The 18,988-nt window shown below is 54.3% G+C and overlaps 1 protein-coding gene across 1 annotated transcript; it reads right to left on the bottom strand.

Annotated features, from left to right (window-relative positions):
- Nucleotides 1–1,472: 1,472 nt before the first annotated feature.
- On the bottom strand, nt 1,473–17,732 carry SLC22A8 (solute carrier family 22 member 8). Its single transcript, XM_002925352.3, has 10 exons — nt 17,397–17,732; nt 7,871–7,974; nt 7,175–7,329; nt 6,349–6,517; nt 4,237–4,360; nt 3,932–4,047; nt 2,814–3,028; nt 2,012–2,120; nt 1,661–1,864; nt 1,473–1,572 (listed from the first exon to the last, which is right to left on the bottom strand). Exons 1-10 carry the CDS (start codon nt 17,730–17,732, stop codon nt 1,473–1,475), a joined length of 1,632 nt encoding a protein of 543 aa, XP_002925398.1.
- Between the last annotated feature and the right edge of the window lie 1,256 nt (nt 17,733–18,988).

Consider the following 18,988-nt stretch of genomic DNA (forward strand, 5'->3'; position numbering starts at 1 on the left):
GTGCCATATGTGACAGCTGTCTCGGGGAAGGGGGGAGAGAGCCAGAGTGCAGTTTGAAGATGTACGAGGTTAGAAGGTACAAGCCAGGGAGGCACCCAGCTCCTTTATAAAGTTTAGTTGCAAAGGGGAGAAATTTCGAGATAGTGTGGGCCCTGCAGGGAGATATGGCTCCAAGGAGGGCTGGTTGGTTTGGTTGGTTTTTGTTAGGAGAGGTGGGAGCTTATCTGACGTGATGAGAAGTGAGCCAGGAGAAAGCGAATGGGTGGAGGAGACCTGAGGGGGAAGATGTCCGAAGGCTGCCTTCTAGAGGGGCTGGATGCAGACCCCCAGTGGGAGGACTGACTTTCTGCTGGGATTGGAGGGAACTCGGGGAACATGGGGTGACTTTGGTGGCCTTTGGCTATGGCTGTGGTTTTCTCACTTGAATAGGACACAGAGCTGTCTGGCGGCATGGGCCTGGAACGTGGATCAGAGACCTGGGGCAAGCAGGTGGATCGGATCGGGACTGGAGGAGCGCAGGCTTCTGTCTGCAGTGGGCTTGTCTCGTCCTCTGCTCACACGCACGCTGGGACACGTACGTGCACACAGGGTATTTCCAAGCACAGGACTTGCTATGGACTGTATTGTGGCCTTGCCCAAATTTGTATGTTGATGCTCTAACCTCCAGTGTGATGGTAATTGGAGGTGGGGCCTTTGGAGGGTAACTGGGGCTAGATGAGGTCATGAGGGTGGGGCGTCATGGTGGGATTAGTGTCCTCAGAAGAAGAGACAGCAGAAACCTTGCTTTTCTTGCACTCTCCCTGCTAAGTGAGGACACAATGAGAAGATGGCCGTCTGCGGCAGGAAGAGGGCTCCCACCAGGGACTGAGTCCGATAGCACCTTGATCTTGAACTTCCCAGCGTCCAGAACTGGGAGGAAGACACGTTTGTCGTTTAAGTGGTCTGTCTGTGGCATGTTGTTGTCACAGCCTTGGTGTATATGTAGCTCTGAGCACTCACACATGTGCACAAAGGTTCCTATCAGCCCAGCCTTTACGCATCCGTGTGCTTATCCCTGCATGCAACACACACATCCACGTGGTGGCCTAGCCCCTTCTCCATGCCACCACCATTCCTGAGCAGTGTGGCTTGAGTTCATTGCCATTTATTGAACCCTCCCATTGAAGAAAGAGGTGGGGGGCAAGAAAGGGAAGCTGTCTTTGTTTACGGTTGAGTCAGGGGGCCTGAGGGGACCTCAGTGGAAGGGGGCTGGAATAAAGGGGGCAGGTGGGGAAGGGCTGGACAGGAGAATGGCAAGGCCTGGGCTGAGGGAGGATGAGGACAAGGGTAGGGCATGGGAAGGCCTGTGGCCAAACCTTTGGGCTGGAGCACAGAACTGCTCAGGGCCCCCCAAGGTGCCCTCAGAGCCCAGAGGCAGGCGAACCTGGCTAGGATTCCTTTCTGGAGGGCAGGGGAACGGGGCTCTGTTGCCCTCAGCTGGGGTCCGGGCCTGGTCCACAAGGCTGCAGAGGGATCCTCAGGGATGCTTTTTCCGCTTCTGGTTCCTGCTTTGGTTTCTTTGCCCGGCAGGACCTAGGGAAAGGGATCTCAGGAAAAGCCCCGGGTCTGGACCTGCTTCCCCAATGAGGAGTTCCCCTGGGACCGGAGGCAAGGGACTGACCACGTTTCTATGTCTTCGATAGTCTCTGGCAAGGGCTGATTGAGGGTCTCAGGCAGGAAATAGGCGACACTGCCTCCAAGGAGGGTGACGGTCCCAAATATAGCACTGGGGATGAAGGGCTGCAACTCCCCTGTGATTTTCACCAGCGGAGCCATCATACTTCCTACACGGGTCCACAAGTTGCTTATGCCCATACCTGTTTGCCTTGGGAGAGTCCAGAGCAGGGATTGGCAGCCTGTGCGCGGTTCTTAAAGGACAGCTCTGGGACCCCCTGGGCTGGGGCAGGAGGATGCCACAATCCCACCTGACCCTGTATCCTTTGGCTGGGCCAGCCCCAAGCCCAGCACCTACCGGATGACTGTGGGGTACAGCTCAGTCGTGTAGAGGAAGAGGCAGCTGAAGGAGCTGGACAGGCAGGCCTTCCCAAACACAGCCAGGACTGTCCTCAGGGTCGGCAGGTCTGCAGCGGGAAGAAAGGGCGATGGGCCTTGGGCTCAGGAGCACCTGAGTGTTCTCCCTCCTCAGTGGACTTTGTCTCCCTTTTTGCTTTGGCTGCTGGAAAGCTCAGATCTAAATTTAAAGCTGAGTAATAGTCCCTCTGCTATTTCTAGTGCTTTGCAGGCTGTCCTGCTGCATTTGTGTTTCTCCCTGGCTCTGATTCCCTACTCCCATATTTTGTTGTATATATGTTTGTCCCAAAATAGTTCAAGTTCCTTTGGAAGGATATGGGTGTATCAACACACAAACATCTACATAAAAGTGGCTTTTCCAGGGTCGTGGTGGGCGTAGGTTGTGGGGTCTTCCCCGAGCACTGAGCTCTGTGGCTTTCCCATGCCAGCTTGTCTTCTGTAGCGATGTTACCAGGCCAGGCCCAATCCCTGAGCAATCCTTCACACTGGCCAGACACCACCATACTTTGCCCAGCCTGAGTCAGATCTGGAAAAGAGCTTTGATATCATCCAGCCCAACTGAATCATTTTCTAGATAAGCCCCAGAAAGTGCAGGGACCAGCTCAAGGTAACACAGAGAATTAGGGGCAGAGCCTCAGAATTGGGGTCCTAGGCACCCCACTTCCCAGCCTGTGGCAGCCTGTGATGCCCACGGACATGCTGGACCTCTTCCAGAGGGTTCTGGCTTGGCCCTGGCTGCTCACCTGGGGGCACAAAGATGAGAGCCAGGATGGACCCTCCTGCCAGGAGGAGAGTACTGGCCTGGGTGATGTGTCGGCCCAGATGGTTTATGGAGAGGACGGCGATGAACTTGGCGGGGATGTCGACCCCACCAAAGATGAGCTGGAGGGTATAGAGGTTCACTCCAAAGTCTTCCACACTCATAGCCAGGCTGTAGTAGCCAAAACCGGTGGAAAACCTGAGGGGAAGGGAGTGATTGATTGGCACCTGCAGCCAGACTGGGGTCTCTCCCCAAACTGGTCATTGAGTCATCGGGATGATGGGGCTGCTGGAGAGCTGTTTCGAGCTTTCTGAGGTTGTGTCTGGGCTCAGTGCTGGGATGGATTGGTTATGTCTGACACGGGCATGGTCTAGGGTGTGGTGGCAAAGAAGCCACATAATTGACTCCAGAGAATATCAGGACTGGCGGGACTCTGGGAGACCAAAGGAGGCAGTAAATGATCCCTCTTGGTTGGGTAATAGTTTAACATCTAGAATGGGAGAGGTGAGAGTCAAGTTGTGCCCCTAGGTCAGATGCCTCCCCTTTCCCTCTCAGAATCATGGGATCCCTTTTGAAGTCCCTGGACATATTGGACCCTATTCATGTACGGATAAAGAAGGGTCTCGGAACCAGGTCACAGAAAGGGCTTTGCAGGAGCTGTAGAATGTCAGACAGAAGAGAAGACTTGGAGAAGCGTGCTTTCTGTCTTCAAGCCCGGAGGGCCAGCCTCACTCTGTGGGGTCCCAGAGGGCAGAGCTGGACCAGTGGGGGAAGTGACGAAGAGGCGTGGAATGGGGACACTGCCATGGCAGGGATGTGAGCTGTGAGCTGTGAAGGGGTTTGGAGCATTGGCCTGTGGGTGGGATGGGCGTGACCTGACAAGGAAGCAGACCCTGATGGCCGGACCTAGGTGTGTGGCAGGGACACAGGAGATTTATTTCCAGGGTTGGGGCTGGGCTGGGGCAGCCCAGGGAGGGGATCTCTTGACTCTTCTTGCAAGTGCCCTAGGCCTTCCCCTTAGGAGAACCTGCCAGAAGCCTTGTTCATCCCCCCTATTTGGCAGAGCTGCTAGGGTGTGGGCAGCAAGGGGTGGTGGGTTACCAGGCCATAGAAAGACAGAAGGTCACATGGCGCATGTTGGGTGTCCGGATCAGGTCAGCTATGCTGTACTTGGTCTTGGCCAAGGAGATCTCCTTCTGCATGCTGAATTTGAGATCCTTGGGGCAGAGGAAAGGGGTTGGGTGCCATTAGTGATCAGCTGGTGGGCAGGAGGAAGGAAGGAGGGAGGTGCAGGCATCTCTAGGGGACTTTGCTTGGGGCATTGGATGTGATGTTGGCTTGTGAGCAGGGAAACAGAGGCAAGAGGAGGGTTCCTGCTCCAGACTATAATCCCTCTCGGCTCCTACCTCCACGCTGAGTTTTTCTCCCTCTTCCTTCTTGCCATTGAGGGCAGCCATCTGCCGGAGTACTTTCAGCGCTTTTGAGAATTTTCCAGACAGGACCATCCAGCGTACGGACTCTGGTATCCACCTGGGTGCCAGAACCAAGTCACAGTGACTCCCCCCATGCCAGAACTTTTTGGAGGGGCCGGAAGAACATCAATATCAACAGGGCCCAGGGGTAGGAGGTCCAGAAACCTGAGCTGTTTTACTGCAGATTTCGTGAAATTTGAACCTGGCCAAGCTTTGCACCTGGACTGCCTGCAGCCAGCACAAATTCTAGCATTCTCTTCTTCCCCTTCGAGAAGAGCCTTTCCTCTGCCCCCTACCTGAGCTACTTGTTATCGTTGGGTGTCTTCCTTAGCTAGAAGCCTTGGGCCTAGTCCAAGGCAGGTGGATCCGGGGGAAGGGACGGCATGTTCAAGGCCAGACAGCTGGACAATCCTGTACATTCACTCCCCCAGCCTTCCTTGGGCCGCACCCCAGGGTGAGGAAGGGGCAGGCCTGCAGTCCTGGGGCGGCTTGAGAAGGTGGCTCAGGTTAAGGTTATGGCCTAGGGGATGGGTTTGAGGCAGAGGACCAATTCTGCTGTAGTAGGGGTGCAGCATGAGGTCCTGGGATTGGCGAGTGGGGAGCTGACCTCCCTTTCCCCACCTCCAGCTGTACTTTTGGGCTTCGTTTGCCCTGAGCAGACCTTGAGTGTCACAGAGAAGGAGGAGGTGCGGGGAGAAATGAATGATATTTTTAAAAGTTCTGTCTGCGGGGGGGTCAGCTGTGGCTGTGACCTCCACAGGGAACCAGGGCTTGAACTCCATCCTCCCCTCCCCGAGATTAGTAACAGTGGCTCCCAATCCGTGAGTCTTGCTGTGGAGCAGGCACTCAGGACCCTGGGTGCTGGGTATTATTATCTTCATTCGCTGAGGAAAATCTTGAGGCTCAGACTGTGTGAGGCTTGTCCTAAATCCCAGGGGGATGGGGCCTGAACTCTTGACTGTTCCCTGCCGACCCTCTGCCCTTATTTCCTCCCTACTCTCTGCTCCTTGTCTGCTCTCCCATCCCAGGCTGTGAACATTCACTGGCTCTACCTTGGACCCTTTGACCATCTCTCTTTCTGCAAGATTGTCCATCCCCTTCTAGAAGATTCTATTCTCATTTTCAAATGGAGGCCCATCCCAGTTCTGTCTTTTTGTGTAACCCTGGGAGATGGCTTCACTTCTCTGAGCCTTGTTCCCTCATCTGTCAAGTGAGACAGCGGTGCCTCCTTCGCACAGAGATGCCGTGAGGATTGGGATTATCTAGGTCGATGCCTAGAACAGGGCCTTGCACATAGTAAGTGCTCAGTAAATGGTCACTCTGTGTCTGACTCTTGATCTCAGCTCAGCTCTTGATCCCAGGTTCATGAGTTCAAGCTCTCCGTTGGGCTCCACGCCCAGCATGGAGCCTACTTAAAAAACAAAAAAACAAATTACATTTTGGAGATTCAGTTCCTGTTTTCAATGTGTCCTTAGGTTTGACATGATGATTGTGAGCTCTTGACCTATTTGGGGTCTCTGACCCAGACACGTTGATTCTCCCAGGTCTCCAGGTTTTAGCTTTCTTTTCCTTTGTACCTCAAATCTAGAAGTCCCCAAACCCTGTGGATTTGTCCTTCAAAATGCCTCTCAGACTTGTCCCCGAGGCTCCTCCTGCCCACACAGTCATGTCCCTTCTCTCTCTCATCCCCATCCACTTGGGTCCGTCCTTGTGTCACAAACAGAAGCTTGGTCAGGCCTTTCCACACTGCAGACGCGTTCAGAGGCATTCTCTGTCCCTCCCCAGAAGCCGAGGCTCCTTGGCTTTCTGTGCTCTCCACAGCCTGGCCCCGTGCCCTGCATCTCAACTTAGCCCCTTCCTCCACCGAATGCCCCCCGGACACCTGCTTCTGCAGCACACCTTTGTGTATTAATTCCTCCTCCCTGGAATGCCCTTCCCGACTCAGGTGTCCTGGGAGAGAGTTCAGCCAGCCTGGTCAGACACGGACTCCCCCTGTTTGGCCCCAGCGGGCGTAAGGAGAGAGATGAAGAGGAGAAGGCCACATACCAGGATGACAGGAAGAAGGCCAAGAAGGGAATGGACACGGTTAACTGTAGCCAGCGCCACTGGGGGATGGCATAGGCCAGGCCAGGCAGAATGAACTGGCCACAGGTATAGAAGTAACCCAGTAAAGTTGACATGATGGCCCGCATCTGGGTGGACACGCACTCGACATCTGCAGGAGGAGCCCAAGGACCAGATTAAGATCATGCTGGGCCCTGGGCCACCTTCCCATGAAGGGGTACCAGCTCCTACCCACCCCCCATCAGCTACTTGATCTGACCCTGGTCCTAAGGGTTCATTGCCCCCATTTTACAGATGCCGTGACTGAGGCTCAAGAAAGTAGGACTCAAACTTAGGTCTGTCTGACTTCCAAGCTCACACTCTTTTTCTTTTTTAAGATTTAAAAAAAAATATTTTTAAGTAATCACTATACCCAACATGGGGCTCAAACTCACAACCCCGAGATCGAGTCACGTGCTCTACCACTGAGCCAGCCAGGCACCTCCCCCAAGCCCACACTCTTGACTGTCTCTCCAGAGGCAAATGACTTCCCTTATTTTGCCTCAGTGTCCTTCTCTGTAAAATGAGGACAACGGTGTCACCTCCTTGTGTGTGTGGATGGAATGGGAACATGTCAGGCCTGGGGTGGGTGTGGGGTCCTCTGTATTGATTGCTGTTGTGGTTATGCTCAGAGGGGACCTCTGAGATCCTGAGAAGGGCAGCACCTGATGGGACCAAGGTCCCAGGGATCCTGTGCTGAGCCAGGCCCTTGGCTTCAGGCCGGGGTCCCCCAACTCCTGTTCCTCTGCCCCTTCCCCTTGTGGCTCACTCAAGATCGAGGTGCTCAGGACAATGCCTGAGATGCTCCAGCCACTCAGGAAGCGGAAGACCATGTAGACGGAGAGGCTGGGGCTGAAGGCCGCTCCAGAACCACTGGCTGCCAGCAGCAGGTAACAGCAAGTCAAGACGGGCTTGCGGCCAAACCTGGAGCTCAGAGGAGAGGAAGGACCGGGTTAGCCATGGTGAGCTAGCTAAGACGGTGACTCTGCAGGTCTTGGGGCAAAGAGTCAGACCCCCCACCTTCCAAAGGGTTAGGCAGGGCATGTAACTCCCTCTTTAGACAGAGCCTGACTGGTAATTGCTATTTTGTTGGCAGGTTTGCAGTTAGAGGTTCAAGTTAATGAGTGATGGCCTCTACCCCCAACTGAGCGGCCTGAGCAGAGGTCAAGGGACTCCCCACCTCCGAACAGTCCAGGCACCCCACCTCCATGGCCGCACAGCCACTACACCGTGTCTGAAAACCTTGAGGCTTTCCCTAGGGTCTGAGGAGGGCTTTGGGGCAGAAAGAAGGCTGTGCCCCAAAAGGGATTAGGACTTGCCCAAGGCCACAGAGTAAGGATGGTACTTCCTGCCTTCCCCCCGCCCCCAGCTCTTTGCCTCTTGGGAGGGAGATGCATAGATGGTCAGAGTGACATGGGATGTCCCCATAGGTTGTGCCTCCCCTCCGGAGGCCCCCGTGTCTCACCTGTCCGACAGGTCTCCCAGCACGATCCCCCCAATCAGTGTACCCGCCATGAAGACAGACTGGGCCACCTCCTTCAGTCTGTTAGAGTCACACACCAAGTCCCACTGTACAGGAAAAAGGTCGTGCTAGCCTGTCTCGGTCCAGACCAGTCCTCCCAGCCAGGCTCAGCCTGAGCCCCACAGTGCCCGCCCGCTCCCGGCGCCCTCACCTGACTTCCCGAGCCTGGACCCCACTCCCAAATGCCAGTTCTGCATTCAGCCTGGCCCGGGTCTCCTTGGGTCTGCCTGTGGCTCTTTGGGTCCCTGACCCGTGGTGTGTTAATGACAGTTCCTCTCCGGTGCGCGTGGCTTGTAGAGTCTGCTTAACTGTCACTTCCAGGTCTGTTCTCAACTCCTGCCCTTGTCCCTTCCGAGCTTGCCTGCGCCCTGTGCAAGGTCAGGGCTGGCCTGCAGCCTCAGTCTCTCCCTCTCCTCCATGGGGACACTGGTCTATGGTTGACATCTTGCTCCATCCCATATCCTCTGTCTTTGTCTCTCAGGTCTCTCCTTGGAAACTCCATCCAGTCCACATTCACTTTGTTTCTCCCTTCCCTTCAAAGCTGAATCTCTGGAATGAGAAGCTATACTTGCTGTCACCCTAGCCCATCTCTGGCTCATTGCTCAAGGCCGCGCCTGCCCCTCCACTGGCTCGCCAACCCCCCCTCCCCCGTGATATCTTTTTCACTAATCCCTCTGGAACCTTCTGTAGCCTTCCCTGCCCTGACTGTTGGCAGGCCTTGACGTTGCTGATGCTGACCTCTCCCTCCCCCTGGTCTTCCCCTCCAGATTTACCACTCCTCTTCCTCCATGGGCTCCTTTCTCTCTATCCCTTAAAGATTTCCCTGGGCTCTTTCTGAATTTTCCTCTCTTTTTATCCACTTTCCTGAGGAAATGTCACCTGCTCCTATGGCTTCAATTTCTATCCTATAAGGAAGACTCCAATCCATACCTTCAGCCCAGCCTCTCTTCTGGCCTTGAGACCAGTCAATTCAGCTGCCTTCTTGAAAATTCTACCTGGATGATGTCTCACGGTCACCTCGGGGTCAACGAGATTTGTCACCCACTCCTTATGGCGTCCCAATCTCAGTGGTTAGGAGCCCTTCCTTTGCCTCACTCATCCTTCTCCAGTGCACCACCATTCCATCCTCCGGTTTCTAACTTTTGAATATTTCTGGAATCTGGATTCTTCTATTTCCACTACTATCTTGGTGCAAGGTTAAAAATAAAGGCTGATTTTTATGGAGGGCTTCCTATGCACCAGGCACTGCTGTAAGGAAGCACTTCCCAAGTTTAACTTCTTTAGTCCCCATGACAACCTTATTCTAGGGCATGACTATTATCATCATCATCCCCATTCTACAGAAAAGGAGACTGAGACCTGCTGATGATGACTGTGGTGATCTTCAGACAGGTCTCCTAGCCTTCGATTTCGGTTCCTCCTATCCGTGTTTCCCTTGCTAACCTGAACGGCTTTCTAAAACTTCACTCAGGTCAGGTTCCTGTCTTGCCTAAATCACTCACTGGCTTCCTCCTGCCCTTTGGGTAAAGAGAAAGCTCTGTTAACACAGATTTATAAAACTCTCATGCTCTGGCCCCTGCCTACCTGTCTGGCCTAATCTCCTGCTAATCCCCAACACGCACCCTTTGTCTAGCTGTCCTGAACTACTTGTGTCATGAAGCAGAGAATTTTATTCACTAGAAACGTCTCACAAGAATGTTTTGGAAGTGAAACAGTGTGGGGGAAGAACCATACATCTCAGGGAGCTCTTTCCACTTTCCTCTGCTGGAAGCGAGGGGGTAGGGTGGACGAAGACTCCAGGTCATCTGTCTCTGGGTGATCCAGCATGGCCAGCAAACCCAGTGCGCTCTTCTGGCTGAGAAGGGAGCCTGCTCGGTATGTGTGTGGCAAGACGGGAGGGTAAAGGGTGAAGGACGAAGTGAGGGGATGTGAGGAAGAGTATGCCAGAGGGTGTCTAGAGAGACTTCTGGTACCTTGTGGCATACTGTGGAAAGCTCCTTTAGGAAAATCTAAAGTAAAGACCTACTGTCCACCTAAATTCATTGACGTCCCCTCCCCCTTCCACAGTAAGCAGCATATTTCCCAGGCGACCTATAGCTGAGTGGGGGCCATGTTGTTCTTGACAGTGCAATGGGAGAGGAAGAAATGAATGTTATTTCTACCTCATTTGATTGAGAAGCCTTGGTCTGGACTTGAATGCCTTCTCCCTTCCTTTTGGTGGGAATGGTGACAACTAGAGCAACTCGGGAAGCCATGAGTTGAAGATGGCAAAGCTGCTGTCAGTCTGGGTCCCTGAATGACCCTATAGGGCCGAGTCACCCATCAACCTGAAATTCCCACCTTAGAACTATTGCATGAGGAAGAGAACCACTTCTGTGACCTGCAAGCCATTGAATTATTGTTGACTCTTTTGTTACAGCAACATAGCCTATCCTGATACATCCCATCAGAAATTGCAAATGGAAATTTGATCCCCCCCCTCAACCTCCATGTTACTTAGTGCCTCAAGAATGAATCATTCTGCTTGGATCCTGAGAGGGTCAATGTCAGACCCATTTGGATTAGTTTAAGGCTGTTGCCCTTCTCTACTGCCTGAGACCAGATCTGCCAGGTCTTGGTTTCTACCATGCTACTTGCTGTTAGGTATGCATTAGAATAACGATCACAAGCCAGTTTCTACTTGAAAATTGAGCAATGTACAGGAAATACCATTCCTAAAATGGGCTTTGACTCATGTTTTAAAACATGCCTGGATTCTTCTAATGGCCCATAAATCCCTGCAGAATCTGCTCCCAGATTTATCCCTGTTACCTCTCTGCTCTCATTTGCTACTATTATCTCCCTCTGTGGACTCCACTAGAGTTGGTCCTCTTGCTGTTCCCTAAACTGGTCAGGCACCTCAGAATCTTGGCATACGGTGTTTTCATGGCCAGGAAATTTCTTCCCCCAGATAGCCACTTGGCTTGCTCCTTCGCCTCCTTCAGATCTTTGTGCAAACGTTATCTTCTCAACAAGAACCTCCTTGACCACTCTATTTAAAATTGTAACTCCCAGCAATCTACATTCCCCCACCCCACTTTATTTTCTCCATAGCATTTGAACCATGAGACATACTACATAGTTCCTTTTTGTGTGTTTGTTCCTCCCTCAAGATTATTATCTTGATGAGGGCATAGTGTTTCGTCTGTTTTGTTCACAAGCCTACTTCTCTTGCTTAAAACAGTTCCTGGCACATAATAGGTACTTGGTAAATACTCGTGGGATTGAAGGAGTGAACATTCCACACACAGAACAGAGAAATGGAGAACCTTAGTGGTTAAGATACGCTGATGTCTAAATGAGAGGTCATAGGGTCCACACTCCAGATAACTACACGGAGGACAGTGTTGCTCTGTCACAATGAGCACCTGTCAGGATGGAGAGTGTCTAGGTGATACACGCAGGAGCTATAACCACATGTTAGCAAGAAGGACTGGAAAAACTTCACCGTCACACTGTAAAAAGTTCTACAGCCAACTGTCTACTAGGGAATGGTAAAATGAGGTCTTAAAGCTTAGAAGAAGTGCTTTGTGGTTAGATATTAAAAAAATCTTGATTTCAAAGGCACTCTTAGTTCCTCCCAGAGATTTCATGGTTAATAAAACTCATCAGAGCTGATGATAACACTGTGGCCAGGGTTGCCCTGCAGATCAACACAAATCCACGGGGCTCAGATCTGGGATGTGCAGCTGCTATGGGTTGAATTGTGTCCCCTGAAAAGATAGATTGAAGTCCTAACCCCTAGTACCTCAGCATGTGATCTTATTTGAACATACCGTTGTGGTAGATATAGTTAGTCAAGATGAGGTCATACTGGGGTAGGTCTGGGCCCTTCCCTCAGTAAGACTGGTGCTCTTGTAAGAAGAGAAGATACAGACACATAGGGAGAGCACTGTGAGAAAATGGAGGCAGAGACTGGAGGGATGCCTGGATAAGCCAAGGGACACCAAGGATCACAGACAGCCACCAGAAACTGGAAGAGGCAAGAAAGGATTCCTCCCTAGAGCCTTGGGAGAGAGCATCCTTACACTTCGATCTTGGACTTCTAGTCTCCAGAACTGTGCGACAATAGGTGTCTGTTGTTTTAAGCCACCCCGTTTGTGGTACTTGGTTATGGAAATTCTAGGAAACAGATACACTGTGTGTTCCTGTATGTTTGATGTAGCTGTGGGCTTGGTAGGTGGTGTTGGGAAGGTGATGGGATGGGAGAGCCTGGCCGTGTGGGAACTGGAAATAGAACCAGAGAGATTTTTAAAGGCATCCTGGAATTCTGGGGGTGGAGAAAGCTACCTAGAGACATTTTGGGCATGCTTTTGTGTGGTTAGCTGTACGAAACGCTTGAGAAGGCCTTGTTAAGAAAACCTACAGCTGAAGGCTCGATTAGTCTCAAAGGTGTTGAGAGCGTGGTTTATGTTCCTTTGCTTTGCCTTAATGCAGGCTGGGCCACATGGGGTCTGCAGTTTTAGTCGAGTTACACTATCGCTAGATTCCGGAACAGCATCACGCTGTGTGTTCCTGTCTGCGTTTGCGCTTGTTGTCACGGCCTTGTTCTCGTCATGGGGCCAGCCCTTCGCGCCCTGGAGACAGGACAGGAAAGCTCAAGGCTCAGAGAGGAATTGCAGGGGCCTCGGGGGACGGGCCTGCGCACGCAAGTCCGCTTGGACCCTCGGACTGAGCTGGGCACCTGCAGGGCTGAGGTGCAGGGGTGTGGGAGCTGCGGGCTGCACAGAGCCCACAATCCATGCTCCTCACACTTTCCAGACTTGAAAGAAAGGCCTTTGTTTCCTCTTAATGTCCTAGTAAAGCTCTTTCTGAAAAATTCCAACCGTATCACTGCTGAACTCCAAGAAAGGAATGTGTGTTCGCCTCTGCCAGGAAAGCTTAGAGGATCAGAGGGGGAGGGAGGCTCCCTCCAGTCCGGCCGGACCCTGTTCTGTGCTCACTCCCATCACCTGCTGGTCCTCCCACCGCTGCCTCCTCGGGAGGGAAGTTCCTTGTAATCCTGTTCTACAGACGTGGGGACTGAAGAGGAGAGGGGGGCTGACACCCCAGGTCACTGGCTGGGACCCACACCCGGGCTTGCCGTTTCCACGAGGGGCAGCTAGGTGAAGACTGTGGAGTGTGGCAAAGCTGTGGGGCCCGGGTGAACTGGGAAGCGCCGTGACAGCGGATTCCCCTTTACCTGGGGGTCCCCCTACTCTTCTGGTGGGGATAACCCCACTAATCTCAGGACACGTCTATTAGCCGTAATAGTGACAACAGTGGAGGCTTCGCAGGGGCCCTGTGTTCACGTGGTCCTTGCGGGGTCTCCTGTTGTGTGCACACTTGCTCTCTTCCTCCCTTCTACGGATGAGCAAACCAAGACTCCTGGTCTTGTGACATTCCTACTGAAGGGCAGAGTCAGGATGTGAGCTCTGTTGCGTGACCCTGGCTCGCGATCACACGCTGTCCATCGGCGGGGGGTGGCGTCTGGCCTCCACTAACGGGGGTCACCTGGACTGAGCCGGTCGCCAGATGCCGCACACCTTTATTACCACCCTCTGCACCCAGAGCTGGTGGATCTGGACCCTGCCTCCGCTCCAGAGACCCACTTCTAGGTAAGACCCGGCCACTGTTCAACCCCCGCCCCATGGGGAACTGAACCCTACTATCCCCACCCCAAGCAGGTGGAGCTGCACACGGAAAAATTGCCATGCTGGGAACCAGCGCCTTGCTGACTCTGGCCACGGATGCTTTCCTGGCTGGGCAGGAACCCCTTGTGTGAATTCTCGCAGCTGAGAGTTCAGGGAGCCAGGCCTGACCCACGCCTGAGAAAAGGGAACAGCACCCTGAGGACTGGTGAACCCTGCATTTGTTGGGATGCAGATGCCCCTCCCCCCGCCCCCCCGTGCTGGGAACTTGTGTCTGGGAACTTGGCTGGCACAGACGTGAATTGACGCTTGACCAAGTACAAAACCTGCAACCTCTGTTCTCGGCCAGGCTCCCCGGAGCTTGGCGTGCACCCTGGAGGGGAAGCCCTTTCCAGCAGTCAGCAGGGTCTGAGTCCCTCCTGCCGGCCTCTGACGGGGACTCGGCCTCCGTTCAGCGTCAGCTGAGCACTTACTGTTCACCTGGTCCACGGATGAGAAAGATGGGTTGGAGGGGGGCCTGGGTGGTGCCGTAGGTTCAGCGCCTGAATCTTGGTTTCGGCTCAGGTTGTGATCCCAGTGTCGTGAGATTGAGCCCCGTGCCGGGCTCTGCACTCAGTGCAGTGTCTGCTTGAGATTCTCTCTCCTTCTCCCTCTGCCCCTCCCAATCAAGCTCTCTCTCTCTCAAAATAAATAAATACGCCTTAAAAAAAAAGAAAAGATGGGCTGGAGAGACACCTTCCCCGTCCTGGAGGAAGCACCGCCAGCAGTGAACAATGGGGCGGGGGGGTGCGGGGTGCACGGTCAGAGGGACTGATTGTGAGTGGGGTTATGCAGTCTTACGGAGCCTGATTGCCTGGCTTTAATTCCCAGCTCCACCATTTATGAAACGTGGTGGTGCCGTGGGCCAGGGGGCTGGGGTCCTGTGCCTTTGTTTCCTCATCTGTACAAATGGGACAGTTAAGGTGCCAACCTCAGGGCTGTTGTGAGGATTGAATGAGTTAATAAGGGCCAGGTGCTTAGAGCCGTTGGGCATGGGACAAGCACACAGTGAGGGGTAGCGATGATGGTTACGTCACCCCTCCCTGCACGACTATCGTTTCTCCGGCTAGCTTCTGTGTTTTCAGGGGACATGGATGGTGGCTTTGACTCCTTCTCTCCGATTTCCCAGGGGCCAGGTGTACAGCAAGTCATTCATGCATTTGGAAACTTCTTTATAGGTATTGAGGCATCTTTGACTCTCTCCCTGTCCCTCATCTCCGTGTCCGTTCTGTCCCCAAGTCCCATGGATTTTGACTCCCTCAACTCTGGTATCTATTCCTAGTGTCCCTTCCACTTACCCTCATTTCCCTGGATCCCTGTGGCAACCTGCTGACCGGTCTCCTTACCCCTGGACTAGATAGAAACTCTCCACCAGCCACCCTCCGCCCCGCAGTCAGAGACATCTCCCTGGAGGGTGATCTGAACGCATTGCTCTCTGGCTCAACGCCCTTCATGGCTCTCTATTGCCTGGGGACAGAGGCCACACCCTCCCCTTAGCATCCAAGCCAGCCCTCCTTTTCTCCAGCCCCAGGTCCGGCGGCCTCCGTGCTCCATGGCTCCCGCTTTCAGCCTTACCCCGTCTCCCACAGTCCTGACTGTTTTGTTCTCGTCCTGCTCCCGTGATTGTGCATTTGACACTCCACGCTGTTGCTTTGGCCTGGGACCTGCTTGCCCACTACAGCCTGTCTGCTTCCTCTCTCCCTTGTCACACCCAATGTGGCATTGCTGACTCCAACTGGCCCTCCTGGGCCCCCCTCTAGGTTGGTTAGATGTCCCGACCCTGGGCTCCCAGGGCACCTATCCATTCACTCCACAAATACTGATTTCACAGAGTGCCTCCTGTGGGCCAGGCACTGTTCTAGCACCTGGAAATCCCTGCCTTAGGAGGCTTGCGTGTTGCCCCCTTGCCAGTGGTCCCCGAGGGGTGGCTCTGTCTCTCACTAGAGGTGGGTTCCTGGAGGGCAGGCCAGGCACACATGGACTATGACTCTGTGTTCTCAATAGTAGGCATGTAGTTGTTAGTAAACGTTTGTTTGCTGCATTTTGGGCACTGAGCTTGGCACGGGGGAGAAAAGGCAACTGTCATAGAATCCAGGGTTATGAGAAGCAGTGAGGGTCATAGTTCAGAGCATGGCTCTGCGGCCGGATGCCTGTGTTCAGATCTGAATCTGCCCCTTTACTCGTGGTGTGAACTTGAACGAACTCCTTAACCCCCATGCTTCCGTTCTTCCCTCCCGTCTGAAAAATGAGCTTATAATACTAACTACCTTACAGGATTGTCAGTAAGGTTAAAGTGTTAATATTTCTAAAGCGCCTAGAACAGGGTCTGGTGAGTAGTAAGCGCTTTATGTATGAATAAATATTCGTGAAATACATGAAAAACAGTTATACAGACTAGGAACATAGAGAGTCTTGGATTCAAATCCCACCTCTGCCAGGTCCTAAGCATAGGTAATGCTGGGAAAGGTCAGGCTCCGCGTGCCATGGCCTGGGATTGCAAGAGCCCGCACCCACAGCACGCCCAGTGCAGGACTGGCACAGGGTAAACACTTGGAAATACCGCTCTCCTAATGAGGCAGTGAGGGGCTCATGGTCCCTGAGGGGAGAATGAAAACAGTGGCCTCTCTGTTCACAGCTCAGATGCCACGCCTCCTCCAGGAAGCCTCCCTAGACTCCTGTGGTTGCTCCCTCCTTCCTCCTTTCCATCGCCATAAACAGCTATCGCCCTCCATGCCTCTCACTAGTGTTCACCTTAAATCCCAGTTCTAAAGCTGACCGGCTGTGTGATATTGGACCTTCACTTCCCTTCTCTGAGTTTTGGTCTTTTCGATCGGTACGATCTGTACGAGGAGCTAAAATCACAGTTGGCAGGATATCATGGTGAGAATCACAATGTCTGCAAAGCACCAAAATGTGCCTGGCGGTTTGCAGATCCTCCCCAAACACCTGTTCCTTGTTCCTCCTCCTCCTCCCCCGCCCACCGTGGTCTCCTGACTGGTCTGTCCGTTCATCCGAGGTTGACGGTCAGACTTATCTCTGTTGGTCCTGGCGGACAGCAGGTGGAAAAATCAGGGAGTAAGTAAAGGGCCGAACACATGGCAGGTGAACCCATGAGTTACTCTGGGGGTTTTGGGGGGCCTGCTTGGGTACTCTTCGACCTTGTGCAGGGTTCTCTCCTCTACACACCCTCCCATCTTGGGACCTTCACACAGGATGGAATTTCCTTCCTTTCCTTGTTGCCTGGTGAACTCTCGAAGGACATTCTTATCTCAGCTCGAGGGTCACTTCTTCAGGGAACTCTCCTCCGGGGCCTGTCCCCTCAACGCCCCCACACACACCCCTGCTGGTCCCCACGTCCAGCCTTAAGTGGCCCTGGTCTAAGGTCACAGCCCTAAGTACTTCGAAGCTGTAATTTTGCATTTCTTTCTGTGGTCCTCCCATCTGTTGATGTTACCCCACAGGGCTGCAGACCCTGTGGTATTGGGGACAGCGCATTTTTGTGTCCTCAGAGCTTAGCACTGTGCCTGTCATGGAATGGGCTGCGTGTTCAGCCAATGCTGGCCACTCTACACGTGAAGAAACCAAACTTTCTGGTTTGTCTGCGTCTGCACCCAGGTCCTTCCTCTCTGCCTGCCCAGCGCCCTGTCCTCCGGTCCTAGTCCTAGGGAGCCTAGAGCCAGGCCTCTTCACCTGGCCCTGAGCGCAGCAGGGTGGGGGCTGTGTGCGGAGGGTGGAGGACGGAGGGCCGCCTCCGGGCCTACCTCAGTCACGATGGAGTCCGCGGTGCTGGGGTCATAGGCCCAGCCGTCCAGGCACGGCTCGGTGGCCCCCTGCGTGTCGTTGGGCAGGCTGGCATTGGGCGGATATATGAAACGGAGGCACGTCTCAGGCTTCCCATTCGGGCCCTTGGGGAGCACCCAGGGCCCCGTGGAGGCGTTGGGGGGTGGGCGGCAGTGGTGGGCCGGCGTGGCAGCCGTGAAGATCTGTAGCAAGTAGTGGTTGGCCAGGCCGAGGACTGGGAGGCCGAGCAAGACCATGTTCAGGAACTGGAAGGGGCCCTTGCTGCCCACTCGGTCTATGAGCTCAGAGAAGGCCATGGCGCGGGGCAGGAGGAGCCAGAGCGGCGGACAAGGCACCTGGCCAGGGAGAGGTAAGTACGCATGTGGGTTCTGTGCGGGTACGTGGGTCGGTGTGGAGGCACAGTGGGAGGCTGGGCCAGGGGTACATGTGAGCACAGGTGCGTGGAACAGCGCACGTATACACGTGTACAGATGTGGGGCTCAGGCGTGTGTGTCCACAGATTTACACGTGGATGCATGAGGACATGCCCAGCGGCGTGGCGAGGCATGGGGCCCTGGGTGTGGTGTGTGTCCAGGTGCGTGTGCACAGGGGTGTCTGCTGGGATGTGTGTCTTGAGGCTGGGGCGTAAGGGGCAGCTGTGTGAGCTTGGGCGTGTGCGTGCGTGTGAGCGTGTGAGTCTGCATATGCTCCGAGGGGCTGCTCACACATGCTCGTGCACGGGCTGGTGCAGGCCGCACAGCTGGGACCCAGGAGCCTGGTCGTGGACATTGGCAACAGGGGCCGGATGGTGGCGGGGGGGAGGTGGGGAGGTCCCTGGTCACCCTGAGCCGACATGCAGGCTTAGCAGAGCCCAGGTCGCCTGCTGGGAAGGTCTCCCCAAACCCAGAGCCTCCTGGCTTTTGGCTGTCCTCTGGGGCTGGGTCCACCAGACTGGGGCAGCAGAAAGGGCCCAGGCAGGTCGCAAAGGGCAAAAGGGACTTGGCCAGTCGCAGTAAGGAAGCAAGGCCAGACCTTGGGGGCTTCTCGGGGGCATATAGGGGCCGGGGTTTGGGGGTGTCCCCATTCCTCCTCACCTGGTAGCTTCTCCCGGCTGCCTCCGCTGGGGCTGACGGTGGAATTCGGCCGGAGCCCTCTGTCTGTCCCGGGGCCCTGCAGCAGCTGCTGTTTTTGGGCGGTTCAGCTCCAGCAAGCTGTGTGTGCCTTCCCTGGGGGGACTTATATAAGGCATAAGTTCCCCAGGCTAATGTTTGACTTTCTTTTTAGAATTAATGGTGCTGGCAAGGGAGGGAGCTGTGGACCCACCAAGCCTGGCTTTCCACAAAGGGCTACCTCAGCAAAGGCTGGGGCAGTGGTGTGGCCGAGCCTAGCAGGGTTGCTGGCCAGACGGAGGGGTTGGTGGTCAGGGCGCGCTCGCCTGGGGAAAGTCTGGGAGGGGGTCTGGTCTGAGTCCTGAGGGCCCAGGGTCATCTCCATGCGGCTGGTCTGGGGCCCGGAGCTCAGAATAGCTCTGATAGGGGTGCTGTGTGTGTGGGTGGAAGACTCCTGCTGGCCA

This window comes from Ailuropoda melanoleuca, chromosome 16 (genome assembly GCF_002007445.2).
Source record: "Ailuropoda melanoleuca isolate Jingjing chromosome 16, ASM200744v2, whole genome shotgun sequence".
NCBI lineage: Eukaryota > Metazoa > Chordata > Mammalia > Carnivora > Ursidae > Ailuropoda > Ailuropoda melanoleuca.

Bases quoted from the DNA above. Each gene is read 5' to 3' on its own strand.
- SLC22A8 (XM_002925352.3), bottom strand. From the start codon at position 17,732: ATGGCCTTCTCTGAGCTCATAGACCGAGTGGGCAGCAAGGGCCCCTTC. The intron at 3,029-3,931 runs GTAACCCACCAC...CCTTCCCCTCAG, and splicing joins TTCTGTCTTTCTATGGCCTG to GTTTTCCACCGGTTTTGGCT. The intron at 1,865-2,011 runs GTAGGTGCTGGG...GACTCTCCCAAG, and splicing joins CTGTACCCCACAGTCATCCG to GCAAACAGGTATGGGCATAA.